The sequence below is a fragment of the Pistacia vera genome, unplaced genomic scaffold (genome assembly GCF_008641045.1).
Source record: "Pistacia vera cultivar Batoury unplaced genomic scaffold, PisVer_v2 Contig1108, whole genome shotgun sequence".
In the NCBI taxonomy this organism is placed as follows: domain Eukaryota; kingdom Viridiplantae; phylum Streptophyta; class Magnoliopsida; order Sapindales; family Anacardiaceae; genus Pistacia; species Pistacia vera.
Genome location: NW_022195147.1, coordinates 7,530 through 29,862, shown reverse-complemented (window position 1 = coordinate 29,862; position 22,333 = coordinate 7,530). Strand labels below are relative to the sequence as shown.

At 37.8% G+C, this 22,333-nt stretch overlaps 1 protein-coding gene and 1 non-coding gene across 2 annotated transcripts; both read left to right on the top strand.

The window, feature by feature from the left end:
* Window positions 1–652: 652 nt before the first annotated feature.
* On the top strand, window positions 653–1,318 carry LOC116140357. The gene has a single exon (XM_031426003.1). The coding sequence runs from the start codon at window positions 653–655 to the stop codon at window positions 1,316–1,318; it is 666 nt and encodes a 221-aa protein (XP_031281863.1).
* A 12,176-nt stretch (window positions 1,319–13,494) lies between these two features.
* On the top strand, window positions 13,495–13,601 carry LOC116140422. Its single transcript, XR_004129622.1, has one exon. It is a non-coding gene; the product is annotated as a small nucleolar RNA R71 (small nucleolar RNA).
* The last annotated feature ends 8,732 nt before the right edge of the window (window positions 13,602–22,333 follow it).

The window sequence follows — 22,333 nt, the reverse complement described above, 5'->3', positions numbered from 1 at the left end:
CCTTTGAAAATCAACTTGAAATCCTAAGAAAATTTGAGAATAAAAGCTTGGATTAGTGGCTTTTATGGTGGATTTGAGAGATGAAGAAGAAGATGATATATTTGGGGTCTCCAAGGCCGACTACTCTCTCTTTAAACCTTGTAAATATTCATTCCATTGATACTCTAATGTGATTGGTCAATAAAAGTTAGATATAAAGGTCATTTGGCATAAATTTTTCATATAAGGGCGTTTTGGTCATTTCTACCACAACATAAAGATAAGTACTCATTTAATGCCATTTGACTTCTTTGAAACACTTATCCATTAAGCAATCCCATTAGGTGAATGACTAATTTACCCTTGGTGCACTTTTATGGACACTTAATCATATGGTTTTGTATGAAAAGACCATTATACCCTTGGTTACCGTTTATGCCATTTAACCTTATCAATCAACTTTATGACCATTCTACACTCATTTCTCTTCAATGACATCACCTCTTACACTTTATAATGGCCACATCTCGAAATACATGTAAATTGACCATTTTACCCTTCCATTCAAAAAAGAAAATTACTTGAAAAGGTAAATTTCATACCTTAGGGCATTGGAATAATAACGCGGGGTTTACAGAGATGGCCAGCGGCTAATTCTTGGGCTTTGATGGACATGAAGGATTCTATCGATTTTGATCCAAAGGAGGGCGAGGACGTGGTTGTTTGGAAGCCTAATGCATCTAGCAAGTTCTCTATAAAATCGGCTTGGGAGGTTACTCGTGTGCACCAACACCGAGTGGAGTGGCATCACCTTGTATGGTTCCCAAAAGCTATTCCACGACACTCCATGATCACGTGGATGGCATGTAAGGATCGACTTCAGGCCAGGGACAAACTGATGAGGTATGGAATAACTTATAGCAATAGGTGTTGTTTTTGTAATCATGGGCAAGAAACGATCGATCATCTCTTTTTTGCTTGTCCTTACACCCAAAGGATTTGGAACCGAATCCTTGAGCTCTCTTCTCTTGGGTATGTCACCCGATCTTGGAATGATTATGTTGAGCACATAACTAGTAGGTGGAGGAAGAATAAGCTAAAGTACTCTATAGGGAAGCTAAGTTTGGGAGCCGCTATTTACTCTATTTGGAGAGAGAGGAATAGCCGGATTTTTGGTGGGGAATGCAAGGATGCACATACTCTCTACAACTCCATCAAGAATGTGGTGAGGGAGAGAGCTATGGACCTTAGCAAGATCATAAAGAATACCTATAATAGAAGACTTGCTGAGAAATTGGGTCTCCCCATGTCTATTTTTAAAACATCCCATGGGAGCTAATTATATGGTTTGTTGTTATGTGATGGGTTTTTTGTCATGTAAGGGGATTTGGTTATATGACATCCCGGGGGGTGACTGTACTAGAAAAGGCTACTTTGGCAATTGGAAGACTTAGGGTGTTGATCTAGTGCTTTGTCTTTGTGTCATTAACGGGCCCTACCTTGTTAATGTGCATTGATTTGTGTTTACTACAACATGTAATATGTAGCAAGTACACTAATCGCATAAGTAATAGAGTGATGAGTGAGTATCGTTTCCACGAGGATTGGTTGCTAATCACTAAGTTTTTCTACTGTTTTCAAGTTGGAGCAATTGAATGGTTTGGATTTATGGGAGAATTTTATACTGAACTAAACCAAAATTTATAACTATTCAAACTAAATTATGAAGCAAGAATTAAAACACGGATAAAATCAATTCAAACAAATGGGTAGGGTTTTGACTTCATTCGGACTCTCTAGGTTAAACCTAGGGATTATACTAATTCCATATTCACATGCGTTGATTGTAATTCGAACTCACTAAGGTATAAAATATACCTTCTCAAGCTATATTTCCTTACTCTTTCCTATTAAACTTCAGCACACAACAAAATGAAGACTAATAGTTCAAAGTTCTTTAAGCACAAGAATCCTAAATTGATTTCATTGATTCTTATATCTATCTCTAGCATTTAATACTACAATGGTGATTACCCAAGAAGCTTAACATGAATTATCTCTCAATCTCATCATGTTCATCACATAAAAACAATAAATACAGAATAATCACACAATCAAAGCAAAATCATGTGAAATTTATCATCATCAACTCTTTAACCCATTAGAATTTGAACCACATCAGAACCCTAACCCAAAATAGGTTAAATCAACAATACAAATAAAAGAAATGAAAAATCTAAAGTTCAAAATAATAGAAATAAGAGAAAAGACAAGAAAATCTCCCAAATGACGAATCCATTGGTTTAATCTCAAATCTTCACTCTTTGAATTCAAAGTTCGCCCAAAAACAATCTAAGAAAATGTAAAAAGCTGCTATCTCTTAAGAAAAATGAACCCCCTACAAAAATGACTAAGTTTTTCTTTTATACCTAACCCAAAAACCTAGGAAAAACGCGTAAAATGAAACTATGCGTTTTGAAATTCGCAGACTTCGCCGCGGTGAAGAATGATTCTCGCCGCGGCGAGGAAGTGAACTCAACCCACATGCGCAACTCTCTTCGCCGCGGCGAACCTTCATTTGGAATTCTAAATTTATAGAATTGCCTTCTGCTTGTTTCTTTGTGTGAATCTTTGATCTTCGACGCTCTCCTCATGTAAACAAGCTTCACAATGCTCCACTCTGCTTCAGAACTTTCCCAACTTCTGAGATCCGCTCACTTTTGAGTCCAAAAACTCCAATTCGCTCATTATTTGCATAAAATATCCATTTTAGCCTGAAACAATAAATACAAAGAATTAAGTAGCAATTTAGGTTAAAATGAACTAAAAAGTATTTGAAATCCGACTAAAAAGTCTAATCAAAATAATATAATCCACGGATTATCAAATACCCCCAAACTAAGGACATGCTCGTCCTCGAGCATACGGATTCAACGAAAGAAAAACAATAAACAGCCAAAAATACAAAACACAACACAACAAAACTGAGAAATGAACAAACACAACTTAGACTCAACTCAACATACGAATTGCCTCGAAATTACACAAGTCTCAAAGGTTGTTGAAAAATTATTATCAGAAAATGTTCAACACTCCAAGAAGTTATAAGCTACATCGACAGTCTTTCTTAATCGGTCCACCGAGTAGGTGATCCCCACTTCAATCCACATTCCAACTTCCTGGATTATTTTATGCAAAAATGAAAAGTTTATCAAATGGTGGCGGACTCCATAAGCCCAAATATCACATCGCTAAGGATCAAAAGGTCTTTGCAAGCTTGTAACATTAGGCTCGGGTAATGGGTTTCAAGAAAAAGGATAGGATAAACAAAGTAAGAGAACTCGGTTTTCCTCATGCAAACACTCACATCAAACTCCACTTCTTCTCAACCACCAATCAAAGTATCAACCATTTTACACCCCTTAAACTTATGCATTCCTTATTTTGATTTTGAATTGAACTAAAGAACATAATTTTTTTTTCATATTTATGAATAATCGAATTGAGGTTAATTACCTCTCTTATTCGTATCACCCTTCTCACCACCCCTAAACTGTTCTTTTAATGACTCGCACCACTCTTCACTTTCTTTGTGCTTACATTAGGACCAAAATTCTCCTAAGGGTACCATTATATGTTTAGGGTAGTTGGATTGGGAAATTTTTGGTTCGCAAAGAAAATAAAGCAATGATACTCTCACAAGGCTCAAATGGTGACTAGGGAAAGATTCATTCATGGGTCGGCTTGAAAGGCTCAAACGTTCTGAAAAATGCTTAAATCATTTTCTCAACAATGTCTAATCTTAGAATTTCACCTCAAGCACTTCTCTACTAGGTTCTAGAATCCACCAACATTTTCAAACTTTACCTAACCACATAAAATGAATCTAAGCATGTCAAAATAAATGGAAATGGTGGCTGAACCACTCAACAAACCTCAATCAAAATCCAATCAATAAACAAAAACTTGAAGTAACATTTTTCAACAATACAATCCCAGCAATCCTAATATCATCATGGACTTACGCAATTCATCATTGGCAATCACAATAAAAACACAAACTTAACTAAAACAAAATAAAAAAATTTTCAAATTTTTCCCCTACCCCCAAACTAAAGATGATATTGTCCCCAATGTCACATTATGCATAAATTAGGAATAGAAAAAAAAAATTTGAAAAAGGTGCGACATAGTTCGCTGATTAATCCGTGACGTTGAAGTTCCACTTAACATTGTGCACACCCGGTCCTCAGCTTTTTCATCATTCAACTTCTGTAAACAAAAAACAATGAAAACTGTGGTGTCCACTATGTTAGAAAAATCCACTCACTAATATGAAAGTATTACAACCCTAATCTCGTATGTACATCAGCTAGAATTTAAAACAAAAAAATGAAACAACTAAAACAACTAACACAATCCCAAACAAAAAACATAAATCAACTGAGTTCAATGTTCAAAATAAAAGAAAAACAGAAACAACTAAAACAAATAAGAAACTAAAACAGGTGCTCTAGTGCTCATTCTTCGGCTTCCTTAGCATCATCTTCTTTTGTTTCTGAGCCCATCCACTCATCTGAGTCCCATTCAGCCCACTGATGTTCTGAAATATTAATCCCGACGTTGTCGCAACAGCGAATTTGCAGCTCATGTGTCTTCCTAGCCTGCTCTGCCAGCCAATCCTGACGTCAATCCATTCTTTTCATCAGACCCATTATTTTCTACATCATTTCTCTCATTGGGACTGTTGAACCGGATGCGGTGGCCGCTTCTATGGTTCTCCTTCTCTTGGTGCCTAATTTGGGTGCTGCTTCTAGTTGATGCGCAAGATGTTTGCGGAAGTAGGCTGTGTCAAGGACTGGGGTAGCATGGATCAGTGGCTCATCAACCTGTACCTTGATTTTTGCTTTAGTGTACAACTCTATAATGAGTTGTGGGAAAAGAAAATTACCACGCCCTAGTTTGGCTGCAAGTTGAATACTCGTCAGGATGATGTTCCCCACATCCATTCTCTTTCCTGTGGTAATAGAATATAACAAGATTGCCTTATCATATGTCACTATACTATCGTGTGTCTCCGGCATCATCCTAGCTGAAACAAAATACTGCCACAACCGAGCCACTAGTGTTAAACTGGTTCCCTTAATGGTTTTCTTGCCCTTCTTTGAAATATCCCAAGAGGTATCTGGTTTCGCTATGGTCCTAAGAATCACCTCATCATTTTTCTGTGTCCTCCTAAATGCCTCATATTCATCTTGGGCAATCTGAGGTATGCCATAGAAATCATTGATGACCTTTGCCATGAAAATCACATCAATACCCCTCACAAAGACAACCCCCTCATCACATTCAGGGAGGTTGGCATAAAACTCTCTCACCGGTGGTTCCACAGCCGTATGTTTGGGTTCATCCATAAAATCCGCCCACTTTCTCTATTGACTCCACTCATCAGCTTCGGTTGCAGTCAGTCCACGCTCAGGGATAAATCCCTTGTCTTTCCTTTTTGCTGCTGCCTCATAGTTTTGCCGAGTTTTGTCACTTACAAACCGATCATCTACTTTCTTTCCTTTCCCTTTGCCCTTGGATGGTACCTTGACTTTGAGCGGCATTTTCTCTAAAACTATATTTCAACTCAAAAATTCAATCCTAAGTGTCCTACGACAACCAATTCAATCTTCCAAAAATGGACAACACTTCCAAAAAATTTCACCTCAACCCCCAAACTACGATTTTTTCACAATCACCCAAACACTTCAAAATTGAAAACCCACACTCCTCAATATCACACAACACACAAACAATCCTTCCTCAAACAAAATCAAAGGCACACTTACCAAAAATTCACAAATCCACCAACAATCCACAAATTTCAGATCCACAAATTAAAACTCGAAATTTTTGACAAACAGGCTTAAAGAATGTGAAATCTTACCCAAACTGAGGAGTATTTGTCACCAGTTGAGCCAAAATCAGCCTACAATGCAAAACCCCCAAATTCGTTGAACTCAATAATTTCGTGAACTTTCCACAAAAATTGGTGTTGAAATGCCTTGGTTTGGTGTTTAGGAAAGTTAAGGAGTGAGAAATTTTGTTTGGAAATCACTGAAATAGCTCTAGAATGAAGGTTGGAAAATTTTTCTCTGAACTGGATTTTAGAAGTTGCGTGAAAAGTGAAAAACGGAAGTGGGTATTTATATAAAACCGTCATCGCCACGGCGAAGTTCTTCGTTCAAAAACCCTAATTTCAAAAACCAGGTCTTGCCGCGGCGAGGAAAAATACTTCGACGCGTCAAAAAATTACCGCAAGCACAACGCCGCGGTGACAAACTATATTTGCCGCGGCGAAGTTCCCTTAACCAAATTTCACCAAATTTGTTCGCCGCAGTGAAAACTTACCGAGAGGACAGTGCCGCGGCGAGGTTTGGAACCCCTTTTAGACCAATTATTTTCAAAAATTACTTCACCGCAACAAAAATTGGAAAATTCAGTTTTCTCCTTTGATTCACAAATTCACCTGAAACATCCAAAAACACACAAATTAAACTTCATAAACACACTCAAACAAAAACTAAATAACTACAAAACAATCACAAAGATAAATAAATGAAAAAACTTGGGTTGCCTTCCAAGGAGCGCTTATTTATAGTCGAAAGCTCGACTCTCTCAATTCCTTGAGTCGGAATGTCAAGCCGGATCGGGATGGACTTGCAACTCATCACCCCATCAATGTATGGCTTCAATCTCTATCCATTGACTGTAAAAGTGCCCTTTTCTTCATGTGTAACTTCCACTGCTCCGGATGAGTGAATTCTTGTAACTGTGAATGGTCTGGACCATCTAGACTTAAGTTTTTCGGGGAAAAGCCTAAGTCTAGAATTGAACAACAACACTCTTTGCCCCACTTCAAAATTCTTCTTCCTGATATGCTTGTCATGCCACCTTTTTGTCTTCTCCTTGTAAATTCGAGCATTTTCATATGCTTCGAGACGGAACTCATCGAGTTCATTCAAAGTTAGCATCCTTTCCTACCCAACAGCTCTTAAATCCATATTTAGCTGCTTGACTGCCCAGTATGCTTTATGTTTGAGTTCCATCGGTAAGTGACATGCTTTCCCATAAACCATCCTAAATGGGGACATACCAATTGGAGTCTTAAATGGAGTTCGGTAGGCCCATAATGCATCATCCGATTTCCGTGACCAATCCTTCCTAGATGCATTAACTATAACGCCCCACTTGAGGTACGTATTTAAGATTTGCTGTATTGCTTAAATGTTCATTGAGTCAGTTTCAATTGAGTTGTATGTTGAGTTGGTTGAGTGTTTGCATTTAGATTGGTTGAGACTTAAGGGATCTTGGAAATACAGTTTTCACCGCGGCGACGTTGAGATTGCAATTGCGGTGTCGGTTCTGTCAGTTTTCACCAGGGCGACAGAATTGCTTCACCGCGGCGACGAGACGACAGAAAAGTTTTCTTGAGATTTCTAGAGAATTCTCCATAAGGGCAAAATGACCATTCTACCCCTAATTAGCAGGAAAAGTGGGGAGTAAAATGTAAGGAAATTTCATGGAGAATAGGTTAGTGTAAGGGTGTGAATGTAATGAATCAAAGGATATAGATGGAATGTCCAAGAAAGAACAAGGGCAAAATGGGAAAGGAAGGTTATAATATGAGTTAAAAAGGGTTAAGTGACATAAACCCTTCATTTTCATTCAATTCCACTGCCATACCCATTCCCTAAATTCTCTCAATTTTCCATCAATTTTCCCAAGATTTCTAAGGAGTTTAAGAGAGCTTTTGGGTAATTTTAGTGGAAATTTCATCTCAAGCATCCTAAGGTAAGGATTCTTGCTTTAGATGTGAGTTTTGCTTATGGTTATATTGAAGTCTTATATTGTTATTATTGTTCTTGTTGTTGTTCTAAGTTGAAGAGAGAAGACAAGACAACAAGGGGAAGGAAAAGTGGTAGAGAAGTCACTTTTTCACAAAGTAAGTAAATCCAACCAAGTTGAGATCTGAATAAGCTTTTGAGTAGAAATTGAGTAGAGATGTATGCATGTATAAGTATGTAGTCTGCTTGATGAGGAATTTAGTTGAGATAACTAGATATTTTGAGGTTGTTGGATACACTTCATGTATGAGAAGTGTTTTAGTGAGTATGGAGAAGTGGAGATTTAGATGAAGTTTTGGGAGATGTTGTGTAAACCTATTTGGAAGTGTTTTCTTTGATAGGAATTTAGAGTGTATGAGAGAGTTTTCTCCCATATTGGGAATGTTCAAGAGAAGAGGAGAGTTATTGTTACAATAGAGTTTTATATGCACATGAGTTGTATGATAAATTGCTTGAGTAAGGCATGAGTAAGAGTAGAGAACCTTAATTATTGCTATATGGCATAATTGCATTTCATGAGTGCATTAATGAGCATGAGTCATCCATATGCATTAAGTGCATTAGAGAAAGAGAGTAGAGAAATAGTAGAGAATTTGAGCATAAGCTACTTTAAGAGTAAAGAGAAAGAGAGAATGAGCACTAGAGAACAAAGAGAAAGTAGTGCTAAATGAAAGGTTTGAGTAGGTTGTGCGATGGGGAACCTGTGAGTAATGGGTAGAGTATTCCCGCATGTACGTCGCATTGAGAGAGCGGCATGAGTATGAGAGAAAGGAGTGGTGTAGCTCGTGAGAGTGCATGCGGATGAGGGCTATACTTGAGAGTACCCGAGAGAGAGAGAGTTTATACACTCACATGGCCAAGGGTTCCGAATCCATGCATCACCGAGTCCGATCGGCTAGAATGAGGAGAAGTCACGTAGAGCGGGAGCGAGTCTTGGCCGTGCCTCTGATAACATGAGGCCGTGACTACTAAAGAGAGTTAGTAGAAAAGAGTTATGAGAAAGAGAAAACAGAGAGAAATATAAGAGAGAGAGAGAGAGTAAACGAGAATTATAAGGAAAGGATTAGAGAGGGAGAGTTACGGGGATAGATGAGTAGAGGATTTGCTTACTGAGCATTAGTTGTGCTCACCCCGTTGTTTTCCATGTTTTTGCAGGATCTAGGTGAGGACACAGTCGGATGGGTGTCGGCAAGCGAAGGGAAATGGCTACACTGTCCACCTTGTTTTGATCCTTTGTACATGATACAACTTTTTGTAAAAGAATGTATATGTTTAATAAAAGAAAAATTTGGGCCCAACCTTTTTATGCTATGTTATATGTATTTTATTATGTACATGTTTTATGAATATTTGAGTAGAAAGCGGCTATTACATTAACTGTCTTTTCTAAAATGCCCTTAAGTTCTCTATTAGACAGTTCCACTTGCCCGCTTGTCTGTGGATGGTAAGTTGTTGCAACTCTATGCTTCACTCCATACTTTCCCAAAAGTGCATCCAGTTGCCTATTGCAAAAATGGGATCCTCCATCACTAATGATCGCCCGTGGTACCCCAAATCTTGAGAAAATATTCTTTTTCACAAATTTAATCACTACCCTAACATCATTAGACGGTAATGCAACTGCTTCCACCCACTTCAATATGTAGTCCACCGCCACCAAGATATATGTGTTCCCAAAAGAATTCGAGAAGTGACCCATGAAGTCAATCCCCCAAACATCAAACAGCTCAACCACAAGAATGTTGTTCAATGGCCTCTCATCCCTTTTTGAAATATTACAACTCCATTGGCATTGGTCGCACTCATGAACCATCCGAAATGAATCCTTAAAAAGGGTTGGCCAATAAAACCCAAATTGAAGAACCTTGGCTGCTGTCCTAGCTCCTCCAAAATGGCCACCCACTTCCCTCTCGTGACAATGCCATAGAATGCTTTCCATTTCCTCCTCCGGGACAAATAAACGTATAATTTGATCATTACAATGTCTGTAAAAAAATGGCTCTTCCCAAAAGTAATACTTCAAATCTGAGAAGAATTTCCTCTTTTGTTGGAAAGTCATTCCAATTGAGAGCACCCTTGATGACAAGTAGTTCGTAAAATCTGCATACCATGGTGCTTCATCCACTCTCATCAATTTCTCGTTCAAGAATGTTTCTCTGAATGGAATTTCCTCTTCATTTCCCTGGATTGGTCTCTCAATTCTTTACAAGTGATCTGCCACCACATTTTCCGACCTCTTCTTATCTCTAATTTCTAACTCAAACTCTTGAAGCAATATGATCCATCTTATCAACCAAGGTTTCACTTCTTACTTTGCTAATAAGTGCTTGAGTGCTGAATGGTCTGTATAGATGATTACCCTTGCACCTAACAAATATGAACGAAATTTTTCAAAAGCAAAAACTACAACCAACAATTCTTTCTCAGTGGTGGTGTAATTCAATTGTGCATCAGTGAGTGTTTTGCTAGCATACTGAATTACATGCAACACTTTATTTTTCCTTTATCCTAACACTACTCCTAGAGCAAAATCACTAGCATCGCACATCAATTCAAATGGTAGTCCCCAATCGGGAACTGCAGTAATAGGTGCACATACTAATAGTTTTTTTAGAGTTAGAAAGGCATGCATGCATTCATCATTGAAATCAAAAGCAACATCTTTAATTAACAAATTGCAAAGGGGTTTAGAAATCTTAGAAAAGTCCTTGATGAATCGTCTGTAAAACCCCGCATGCCCCAAGAAACTTCGAATTGCTTTAACATTTGATGGTGGTGGCAGCTTCTTAATCACTTCTGTCTTTGCTCGATCTACTTGTATTCCGTCTTTTGAAATTCTATGACCAAGCAATATTCCCTCCTGGACCATGAAGTGGCACTTCTCCCAGTTGAGCACCAAATTCATCTCCTTACATCACTACCAAACAAGAGAAAGATTAGAAAAGCAGTTGTCAAAAGATGAACCAAAAACTGAGAAGTCATCCCTAAAGACTATAAACCGTTCCACCATATCTCCAAAGATTGACATCATGCATCTCTAGAATGTGGCTTGTGCATTGCATAACCCAAAGGGCATCCTTCGATATGCAAAGGTGCCATATGGACAAGTGAAGGTCGTCTTCTCTTGATCCTCAGGAACGATGGCAATCTGATTATATCCTGAATACCCATTTAGGAAACAGTAACAGGCATGTCCTGCCAACCTCTCCAACATCTAATCAATGAAAAGAAGTGGGAAATGATCCTTCCTTGTCGCCTCATTCAATTTCCGGTAATCAATGCACACTCTCTAGCCCGTGACCGTCCTAGTTAGTATCAATTCATTACTCTCATTCTTTGTCACCGTGATACCTCCCTTCTTCGGAACCACTTGTACCGGGCTAACCCATGGACTATCAGAAATTGGATAGATTATCCCTATATCTAGGAGTTTCACCACCTCCTTTCTCACCACTTCCTTCATCGAAGGATTCAGTCTTCGCTGTGGTTCCACCCTAGGCTTGATGTCATCCTCCATGAGTATCTTATGCATTCAGAATGATGGTGAAATTCCTCTAATGTTTGAAATAGTCCATCCAACTGCTAGTCTGTGTTCCGTCAACACTCTTATCAACCGCTCTTCTTCCAATTTGCTCAAACTTGAACTAATAATTACTAGGAAGGTCTTTGATTCCCCAAGATACACATATTTGAGGTAGGAAGGTAAAGGTTTCAACTCAAGTTGTGGAGGTTCTTCATTTTTTTCCTTTTCCTTCTCATTTTCAAAATCAAAATCCTCAAATTCTCGATCTCGGCTCTCATCAATCGATTGAAGTGCTTCCAACAATCTAGCACATTCATTACTTGCCGACTCATCTACCTCTACTGTTTTTGATTTGGCAATATAGACCTCTAGAGGTAATTGTGGGGTGTTCTCTTCAATAGATTCTGCTACTAGTTTATCCACCACATCAACACTAAAACATGAATCCGATTCGGATGGAAACTTCATAGCCTCAAAGACATTGAAAGTTACTGTTTCATCTTGACCTCTCAATAGTAACTTCACTTCTTGCACATCTATCAATGCTCTTCCCGTGGCCAAAAATGGTCGGCCCAAAATAAGAGGAATTTTTTATCCTCTTCCATGTCCAAAACGACAAAATCTGCTGGGAAGATTATTTTACCCACTTTCACCAATACATCTTCCACTATCCTCCTCAGATGTTTTATGGACCTATCTGCAAGTTGCAACAACATGGTCGTTGGCTTCACTTCACCAATCCCCAATCTCCTGAAAACAGAAAAGGGCATTAAATTAATACTAGAACCTAAATCACATAAAACACGATCAAAAGTATTATCTCCTATAATGCAAGGAATAGTAAAACTCCCTGGATCCTTAAGCTTCGAGGGTAGCTTTTTCTGGAGAATTGCGCTGTACTCCTCTGTGAGCATCACCGTTTCCTCATCTTCTAACTTCCTTTTGTTCGATGAATTTCCTTAAGAAATTTTGCGTAGCTCGGCATCTATTGCAATGCATCTACAAAAGGACTGTTAATATGTAGTTTTTTAAATATTTCAATAAATTTCGAAAACTACTTATCTTGATTCTTTTTCTTCAGTCTTTGAGGAAAAGGCACGGGTGGGGTGTGATGTGCCAACTCTGGTGGTATCTTGGGAAATGGCAATTTCTCTTTCCTTTTCTTTTGCCTCTCTTCCCGTTTCTATTCTTCTTTCCTAGAAATAGATGGTTTCTCTTCAACAACTATCTCTTCATCTACTTCCTCTTCAGATTCTTCCTTTTCCCTTGGTGGCTTTTCTTCTTTTTCCACCTCTTCCAGAACTGTCCCACTCCTCAAAATTATTGCATTTGCTTGCTCACATAGGTTAGTCACTGTGTTGCTTGGTAAAGACCCCTGTGGTCTCTCATTTAGCTTTTCAGCTAACTGCCCCGTTTGTACCTTTAAGTTCCGAATGGATGCCCCCTGATTTCTGAAATTAGTTCTCGTCTCATTCATAAAACCCATGGTCTCTTGCATGAACTTGCCAAACATGTCCTCCAATTTTGTCACTCGTTGGTCTCCTTGATGGTTGTTCACCCCTGTTTGGTTATTTGGCAATGACCTTTGATTCCATTGACTGTTTTGTTGATTCTATTGGTTTTGATTGCCCCAAGACAGGTTCGGGTGATTCCTCCAACCAGGATTGAATGTGTTGAGTACAGATTGTTCTGTTGCCTTTGATTTCCAACCAAGTAGTTAACTTGCTCTGATGATGACGATGTTGAGGCAAAAGTGTTCCCTACTTGACATTCACTGCTCACGTGATTACCTGCAAAAAAATCACAATTAGTTGAGGAGCTTGAATGGAATTTACCTGCATACTCCTCAATTGTTTCTGAAGTGCTATGAGTTGGGCTGAAATGGCTGTATATGCATCAACTTCATGAAGACCCATGGATTTATTCGGTTGCACCCTCTCATTTGGTATTTGATAGTTGTTGCTTGCCAGAACCTCAAGCAACTCGTGAGCTTCTTCCAGAGTCTTATTCTGTAATGCTCCTCCCGAGGCTGCATCCACCATAGTTTGCAGATTCACTGTTAATCCATTATAAAATGTTTGGACTTGCATCCAAACTGGCAACCCATGATGTGGACACCTTCTCAGTAATTCTTTGTATCTCTCCCAAGCCTCATACAAAGATTTTGACTCTTCTTGAATGAATGACGTGATGTCATTTCTCAACTTTGCCAACTTTGCTAGAGGAAAGAACTTGATCAGAAACTTCTGTGCCAAATCATTCCATGTAGTGATTGTTCCGATTGGTAGTGCCAGTAACCATCCCTTAGCTTTATCTTTCAATGAAAATGGGAATAGTCTCAATCTGATTGCATCATCTGACACTCTGTTTGACTTGAACGTATCATAAATCTCTAAAAAGTTGGCAATGTGTAGATTTGGATCTTCCTTCAAATCACCCTAAACTGAACCGACTGCTGGATCATCTGGATGATTGTTGGCTTTATCTCAAAAGTGTTGGCTTGAACCTCTGGTCTCGTAATGCTTAGTCCACTGCCTTCCAGTGAGGGAACAGAGAATTCCCTCAATGTTCTATTCTCTGCCATCTCTACAACTATTTCTTTTGGTTTAATTGTAGCTTCTCTTTCTCTTCTCTCTCTGTTTAGTCTTTGAGTGGTTCTTTCAATCTCAGGATCAACAGGAACCACTGGCTAACGTCCTGCACTTCACATAAACTGCACAGACACTAGCAAGAGTAAAATCACACCAAACAAAGAAAACTAAAACAAATAAAAATTAAGTAAAAATAACACTCCAATCTAGCTTACACAAGAAAATTTTAATGTTAACACAAAACTCAATCCCCGGCCACGACGCCAAAAACTTGATGCGTGTTTACTACAACATGCAATATGTAGCAAGTATACTTCGCATAAGTAATAGAGTGATGAGTGAGTATCGTTCCCACGAGGATTGGTTGCTAAGCACTAAGTTTTTCTACTGTTTTCAAGTTGGAGCAATCGAATGGTTTGGATTTATGGGAGAATTTTATACTGAACTAAACCAAAATTTATAACTATTCAAACTAAATTATGAGCAAGAATTAAAACACGGATAAAATCAATTCAAACAAACGGGTAGGGTTTTGACTTCATTCGGACTCTCTAGGTTAAACCTAGGGATTATACTAATTCCATATTCACATGCGTTGATTGTAATTCGAACTCACTAAGGTATAAAATATACCTTCTCAGGCTATATTTCCTTACTCTTTCCTATTAAACTTCCGCACCCAACAAAATGAAGACTAATAGTTCAAAGTTCATTAAACACAAGAATCCTAAATTGATTTCATTGATTCTTAAATCTATCTCCAGCATTTAATACTACAATGGTGATTATCCAAGAAGCTTAACATGAATTATCTCTCAATCTCATCATGTTCATCACATAAAAACAATAAATACAGAATAATCACACAATCAAAGCAAAATCATATGAAATTTATCATCATCAACTCTTTAACCCATTAGAATCCAAACTACATCAAAACCCTAACCCAAAATAGGTTAAATCAACAATACAAATAAAAGAAATGAAAAATCTAAAGTTCAAAATAATAGAAATAACAGAAAAGACAAGAAAATCTCCCCAAATGACGAATCCACTGGTTTAATCTCAAATCTTCACTCTTTGAATTAAAAGTTCGCCCAAAAACAATCTAAGAAAATGTAAAAAGCTGCTATCTCTTAAGAAAAATGAACCCCCTACAAAAATGACTAAGTTTTTCTTTTATACCTAACCGAAAAACCTAGGAAAAATGCGTAAAATGAAACTTAGCGTTCTGAAATTCGCAGACTTCGCCACAGCGAAGAAGGATTCTCGCCGCGGCGAGGAAGTGAACTCAACCCACGTGCGCAACTCTCTTCGTTGCGGCGAACTTTCATGTGGAATTCTGAATTTACAGAGTTGCCCTCTCCTTGTTTCTTTGTGTGAATCTTTGATCTTCGACGCTCTCCTCATGTAAACAAGCTTCACAGTGCTCCACTTTGCTTCAGAACTTTCCCAACTTCTGAGATCCGCTCACTTCTGAGTCCCAAAACTCCAATTTGCTCATTATTTGCATAAAATATCCACTTTAGCCTGAAACAATAAAGATAAAGAATTAAGTAGCAATTCATGTTAAAATGAACTAAAAAGTATCTGAAATCTGACTAAAAAGTCTAATCAAAACAATATAATCCACGGATTATCAAGTTTATAGAATTCTTCTTATTAATGCTTATGCACATGGGTTTTGTATTCTGATACTTTTGAACCTAACCTAGGGCATATCCTGTGGTAGGTGGGATTCATTATATTCTTTAATCTCTGCTTGGTTCCATTCCTTTAACAAGAGGAATGGGAAAAAGAGAAGATTAGGGGTAGACTTAGATAGTATCATTCCTTTGCTCCTAACCCAGGGCTTGTCCTGAGGTAGGTTGGCCGACTTTTAGGCCTTTTGTACATTCTTTCCCCTTTCTATAAAAGGTTACTTATCCAAAAAACAAAAAAAACCAAAAAAAAACAAAAAAAGATAGGTCGCTACAGATGTGTATAGATTACAGAGAGTTCAATAAAATGACAGAGAAGAATAAGTACATGTTACCTCGTATAGATGATTTATTTGATCAACTTAAAGGTGCAGCAGTGTTTTCAAAGATTGACTTGAGGTCAGATTATCATCAAGTAAGAGTTGCAGAGCAAGATATTGTCAAGACTGCATTTTGGACCAGATATAGGCATTACGAGTTTGTAGTGATGCCTTTTGGGTTAACTAATGCCCTAGCAATCTTTATGGATTTGATGAACCAAGTGTTTCACGATTGCCTTGATCGATTTATAGTGGTGTTTATTGATGACATCTTGGTTTATTCTAAAGATAAAAGAGGAGCATGAAGAACACCTAAGATTTGTGCTACAACGATTAAGAGATAAGAAACTGTTTGCCAAATTTTCTAAGTGTGAGTTTTGGTTGGATCAAGTTATCTTCCGAGGCCATACTGTCTCAAAGGAAGGTATATTAGTGGATCCTAGTAAGGTGAAGGCAATTCTCGAGTGGCAAAAGCCAAAAACAGTAAAGGAGGTTAGAAGTTTCTCGAGGCTAGTAGGCTATTATGGACGGTTTGTAGCAGGATTTGCTCAGTTGGCTAAGCCACTTACAGCTCTTACCAAACAGAGAACTCTTTTCATATGGTTGGATGCCTGTGAAGAAAGTTTTCAGGAGTTAAAAAGAAGATTAACCACAACTCATATCCTAGTGTTACCACAGGAGAGTGTAGACTAAGATATTTATACAGATGCCTCACTTCAAGGACTTGGTGCAGTATTGATGCAGTTGGGTAGGGTAATAGCCTATGCTTCTCGACAGTTGAAAAGAGTATGAGATGAGATACCCTGCGCATGATTTAGAGTTGGGTGCCATAGTTTTTGCACTAAAAATATGGAGGCATTACTTGTATGGAGCAAAGAGCAATATTTATACTGATCATAAGAGTTTGAAGTATTTCTTCACCCAAAGGGAGCTGGATATGAGACAAAGGAGATGGTTAGAGTTGGTCAAAGACTATGATTGTGAAATTAAGTATCAGCCTAGAAAAGCTAACGTAGTTGCTGATGCCTTGAGTAGAAAAACCTATTTGTCCCGACTCACAATGCAGAAAGAATTATTAGAAGAATTATGCAGGGAACAGATTGAGGTAATACCAAAAAGGATTGCCAGATTAGAAATTCAGCCTACTTTACTAGAAGAGATTAAAGAAAATAAAATTTTTGACGAGTGGTGTAAGAAAACAAGTCAACAAGTACTTAAGGGTAAGATACTATAATTTCATATTTTGGATGGTGTTCTTCGTTTCAGGAATCGCATATGCATTCCCCAAGATATTGAGTTAAAGAAAAACATCCTTGAGGAGGCTCATGACACCCCATATACTGCTCATCCTGGAGGAACCAAAATGTATCAAGATCTAAAGAAGAGTTATTGGTAGCCAGGTATGAATAGAGGTGGAACAAATGGGCCGGGTGAGGCGGGTCAACCCTAACCCGGCCCACATTAGAGAGGGGTGGTCTGGGTTTAACCCAACCCGCATGCAACCCTCGGGCGGGCCGGGTTGCTATATGGCAACCCGCCACTTCCTGGGTTGGCCCAAAAAAAATAAAAAAAATAAAAATTTAATTATTTTTTTCAAGTTTCCCCCATTTTTTTTAATTCTTTTAATTAAACTATTATGATTGAACTCTTACAAATAATTTTACACAATAATATTAAACTATACTTCTAAATCATAAATATTAAAATGTATAAAACTTCGTAATATTTGACACATTGTTATTATTATGTTTTCATGGGGCGTAAAAATAAAAAAATTAAAATACTGAAGTCTTATTCTAATTTTCATGTCTTGTATAAAATATAATTCATTCTTATGCTAAAGTTTCATCATTGAATGATAAATCAATTTTCTTATATTACAATTTTATTGTATTAAATTGAATTAATATTTGAAATGTTATAAAAAAATTTAATTTATTGAATTATTGATATTGAAAGTTACTAAAAAGCAATTACATTTATTATTTATAATCGTTAATTATTTTTTTGAAAAGTTACCTAAATAAAACAAACAAAAAAAAAAAATCAAAAATAGGTTACCGGCCGACCCTGTAACAACATCTTTCTACTCAAATACTCATAAAACAGGGACATAATAACTACATATAAAATAGCATAAAAGTTGGGCCCAAATTTTTCTTTTATTAAACATATACATTCTTAATACAAAAATTGTTGTATCTGTACAAAGGATCAAAACAGTGAAAGTGTAGCCATTTCCCTTCGCTCGCTGACGCCCATCCGACTGTGTCCTCACCTAGATCTTGCAAAAACATGAAAAAAACAACGGAGTAGCACAACTAATGCTCAGTAAGTAATCCTCCACTCAACTATTGATGCGTGTTTACTACAACATGCAAAACTAGCAAGTGCACTATTCGCTCAAGTATAAAGTGATGGGTAGGATATCGTTCCCACGAGGACTGTAGCAAGCACTAAGTTTCCTAACGTTATCAAGTTGAAGTAATCGAATTCTTTGGATTGGGGGAGCAAGGTGTAATGAAAAGAAAACAAAAAATGAAATTAAACAAAGAATTAATCTTAACTAAGACAGCGAAATGAAACACAGAATATCATTCAATTAAACGGGTAGGGTTTTGACTCGTTTGGACTTTTATGGGTTAACCTAAGAGTTACCCTATTTTCACATTCATGCGCAATGGTTGTAAACGGATTCACTAATATGTTAACATACCCTCTCGGGCTATGTTTTCCTATTCATCCTTATTAACATTCCGCACCCAACAAATTGAAGGTTAATAATTCTAAATTCATTAAGCAAGAATCCTAATTGATTTCATTAATTCTTGAATCTATCTCTAGCATCCAATACTATAATGGTGATTACCCAGAAGCCTACATGAATTATTTCCATCTCATCATGTTCATCACATACAGCAATTAATTTCAGAGTTACACAACCAAAGCTTATTCACATGGAAATACACCAATCAAATACTTAACCCATTTCAAATCCAACTACAATCAAACCCTAACCCATAGAAGATTAGTTCATGCTAAATTAACACTACAAAACGAAAAATAGAAATAACACATTAAACATATGAAACTGAGATGAAAGATAAGAATCTTCCAAAAGAGAATCTTCTAGTCAAATCTCTATCTTCCCTTCAACAATCCGAAAAACTAAAAGCTTTACTCTAAGAAAAGTGTAAAAACGGCTAAACCTAAAAGCTCAAGAACCCCTAACAAAAGGTTAAGTTTTTCTTTTATACTTAGTCCAAAACCCAGCCAAAAATACGCACAACACAGAAACTGTGCGTTTACAAAACTGAATAAGTTGACTGTCGCCGTGGCGAAGAATCGCGCGTGAAGAGAAGAAATCCCACATGGTCTCTGGCCTACTTCGCCGCGGCGAACAATTTCTTCGCCGGGCGAAGCTCCTTCAAAAGTTCTGAAATTTACAGAACTGCCACTCTGCTTGCTTCTTCGTTCGATTCTTGATTTTCGGCTCCTTTCCTTGGAAATAAGCTTCATCGTGCGTTGTCCTGCTCTGGAACTCTCCTATCTTCTGAATATCCGCTCTTTCTGATCAAACTATCCAATTTTGTCTTTATTCGCTCAAAAAGTCCATTTTAACCTGAAACACGAAAAGTAAAGAATTAAGCACCAATTCAGGTAAAAATGCACTAGAAAGTACCTGAAATCCGACAAAAAGATCAAATAAAAACTGTATAATTTACGGATTATCAACTATCCCCGTAACTCTCTCTCTCTCTCTCTCTAATTCTTTCCTTACAATTCTCGTTTACTCTCTGTCTTATACTTCTCTCTATTTTCTCTTTCTCATAACTCTTTTCTACTAACTCTCTTTAGTAGTCAGAGCCTCATCTTACCGGAGGCACGGTCGGGAATCGCTCCCGCTCTATGTGACTTCTCCTCATTCTAGCCGATCGGACTCGGTTATGCATGGATTCGGAACCCTTGGCCATGTGAGTGAATAATCTCTCTCTCGGGTACTCTCGGGTATAGCCCTCATCCGCATATACTCTCACGGGCTACACCATTTCTCTCTCTCATACTTATGCCGCTCTCTTAATGCGGTGTACATGCGAGACTACTCTACCCATTACTCACGGGTTCCCCATCACACAACCTACTCTATTCTCTTTTCTCTCTTTACTATTAGAGTTGCTTATTCTCAACATTCTCTACTCTTTCTCAAACTACTACTCTCAAAAGTCTCTACTCTATCTCAAGCTATTATTCAAGGCACAACTTATGCACATGGATGATTTAAACTCATTAATGCAATTAGGAAATGCCAATATGCAATGTTACAAGAATTAAGGTTAACTATTCATACTCATACCTCTCTTAGGCATTTCATCAAACAACTCATTTGCATAAAAAAAAAAAAAAAAAAAAACTCTACTATAATTACTACTCTACTTCATTCTCTAGCCATCCAAAATGAGAGAAAACTCCCTCATATAACCATAATCCCTGTCAAAGAAAGCACTTCCAAATAGGTTTACACAACATCTCCCAAAACTTCATCTCAATTCCACTTCTTAATACATATTAAAACACTTCTCATACATGAAGTGTATCCAACAACCACAAAATAGCTACTCATCTCAACTCAATTTCTCATCAAGCATACTACATACTTATACATGCATACATCTCTACTAAAGCTTATTCAAATCTCAACTTGGTTGGATTTACTTACCTTGTGAAAAAGTGACTTCTCTAGCACTTTTCCTTTCCTTTGTTGTCTTGTCTCCTCTCTACAACTCAAAACAACAACAAGAACAATAACAAAAGACTTACTATAACTGTAAGCAAACTCACATCTAAAGCAAGAATCCTTACCTTAGGATGCTTTAGATGAAATCTCTACTCAAAATTACTCAAAAGCTCTCTTAAACTCCTTAGAAGTCTTGGGAAAATTGAAAGGAAAAATGAAAGGAAGTAGAGAATGAGAATGGCAATGGAAATGGATGAAAATGAAGGGTTTATTTCACTTAACCCTTTTTAGCTCATATTATAACCTTCCTTTCCCATTTTGCCCTTGCTTTTTCTTAGAAATTCCATTTATATCCTTTGATTCATTTCACTCACACCCCCACACTAACCTATTCTCCATGAAATTTTCTTACATTTTACTCCCCACTTTTCCTACTAATTAGGGGTAGAATGGTCATTGTTCCCCAAAAGAAAGAATTCTCTAGAAACTCATTAAACTTTTCAACTGGCTCGTCGCCACGGCGAAGAAACTTCCATCAGCTCGGTGAAAAGGTATAGAGCCGACACCGCCTAACTCAAGCCAACGTCACTGCGGCGAAGACTGAAATTCTAAGATTCCTCAAAACTCAACCAATTTCCAGACAAACACTCAACCAATTTCCAGACAAACACTCAACCAACTCAACATACAAACTCAATTAAAACTGAATCAATGAACATTTAAGCAATACAACAAATCTTGAATACGTACCTCAAGTGGGGCGTTACAGACCCGTAGCCTAACCCTGTGGGTTAGGGTTGGCGGGCCGGGTTGGGCTAACCATTACCCCAAAAATGGCGGGCCTAACCCGACCTGCCTTTGTTGGTGGGCTGGTTAGGACTAACCCGCCAAAAGAAGTAACCCACCGCGGGCCAGGCCGGGTCGGGTTAGGTGGGTTACTTTTCCACCTCTAGGTATGAAGAGAGATATCGGAGATTATGTAGCTAAATGCCTGGTTTGTCAACAAGTTAAAGCAGAACACCAGAGGCCATCGGGATTGCTTCAGACACTCAGCATTTCTGAATGGAAATGGGAAAATATTTCAATGGATTTCATTACAAGCCTTCCAAGAGTTCAAAAAGGGTATAATGCGATATGGATAATAGTAGACAAATTAACCAAATCAGAGCATTTCCTTCTAGTAAAGGATAGTACCATAGTAGATCAGCTGGCCCAGATTTATATCAGAGAGATAGTTAGACTCCATGGGGTGCCTAAGACCATAGTATCAGATAGAGATTCCAAATTTGTTTCATCTTTCTAGACTAGTCTACAAAGAAACTTGAGTACTAGGTTAGCATTTAGTACAACATACCACCCTCAGACAGATGGCCAAACTAAAAGAACAAATCAGGTACTTGACGATATGTTGAGAGTGTGTTATATGGATTATAAAATGACCTGGCATGAGATGTTATCATTGGTGGAATTTGCTTATAATAACAGTTATCATTCCACCATTAAGATGGCTCCTTATGAAGCCCTATATGGTAGGCGATGTAGGTCCCCACTGCATTGGAATGAAGTAAGAGAGAAAGATGCTTTGGAAACAGC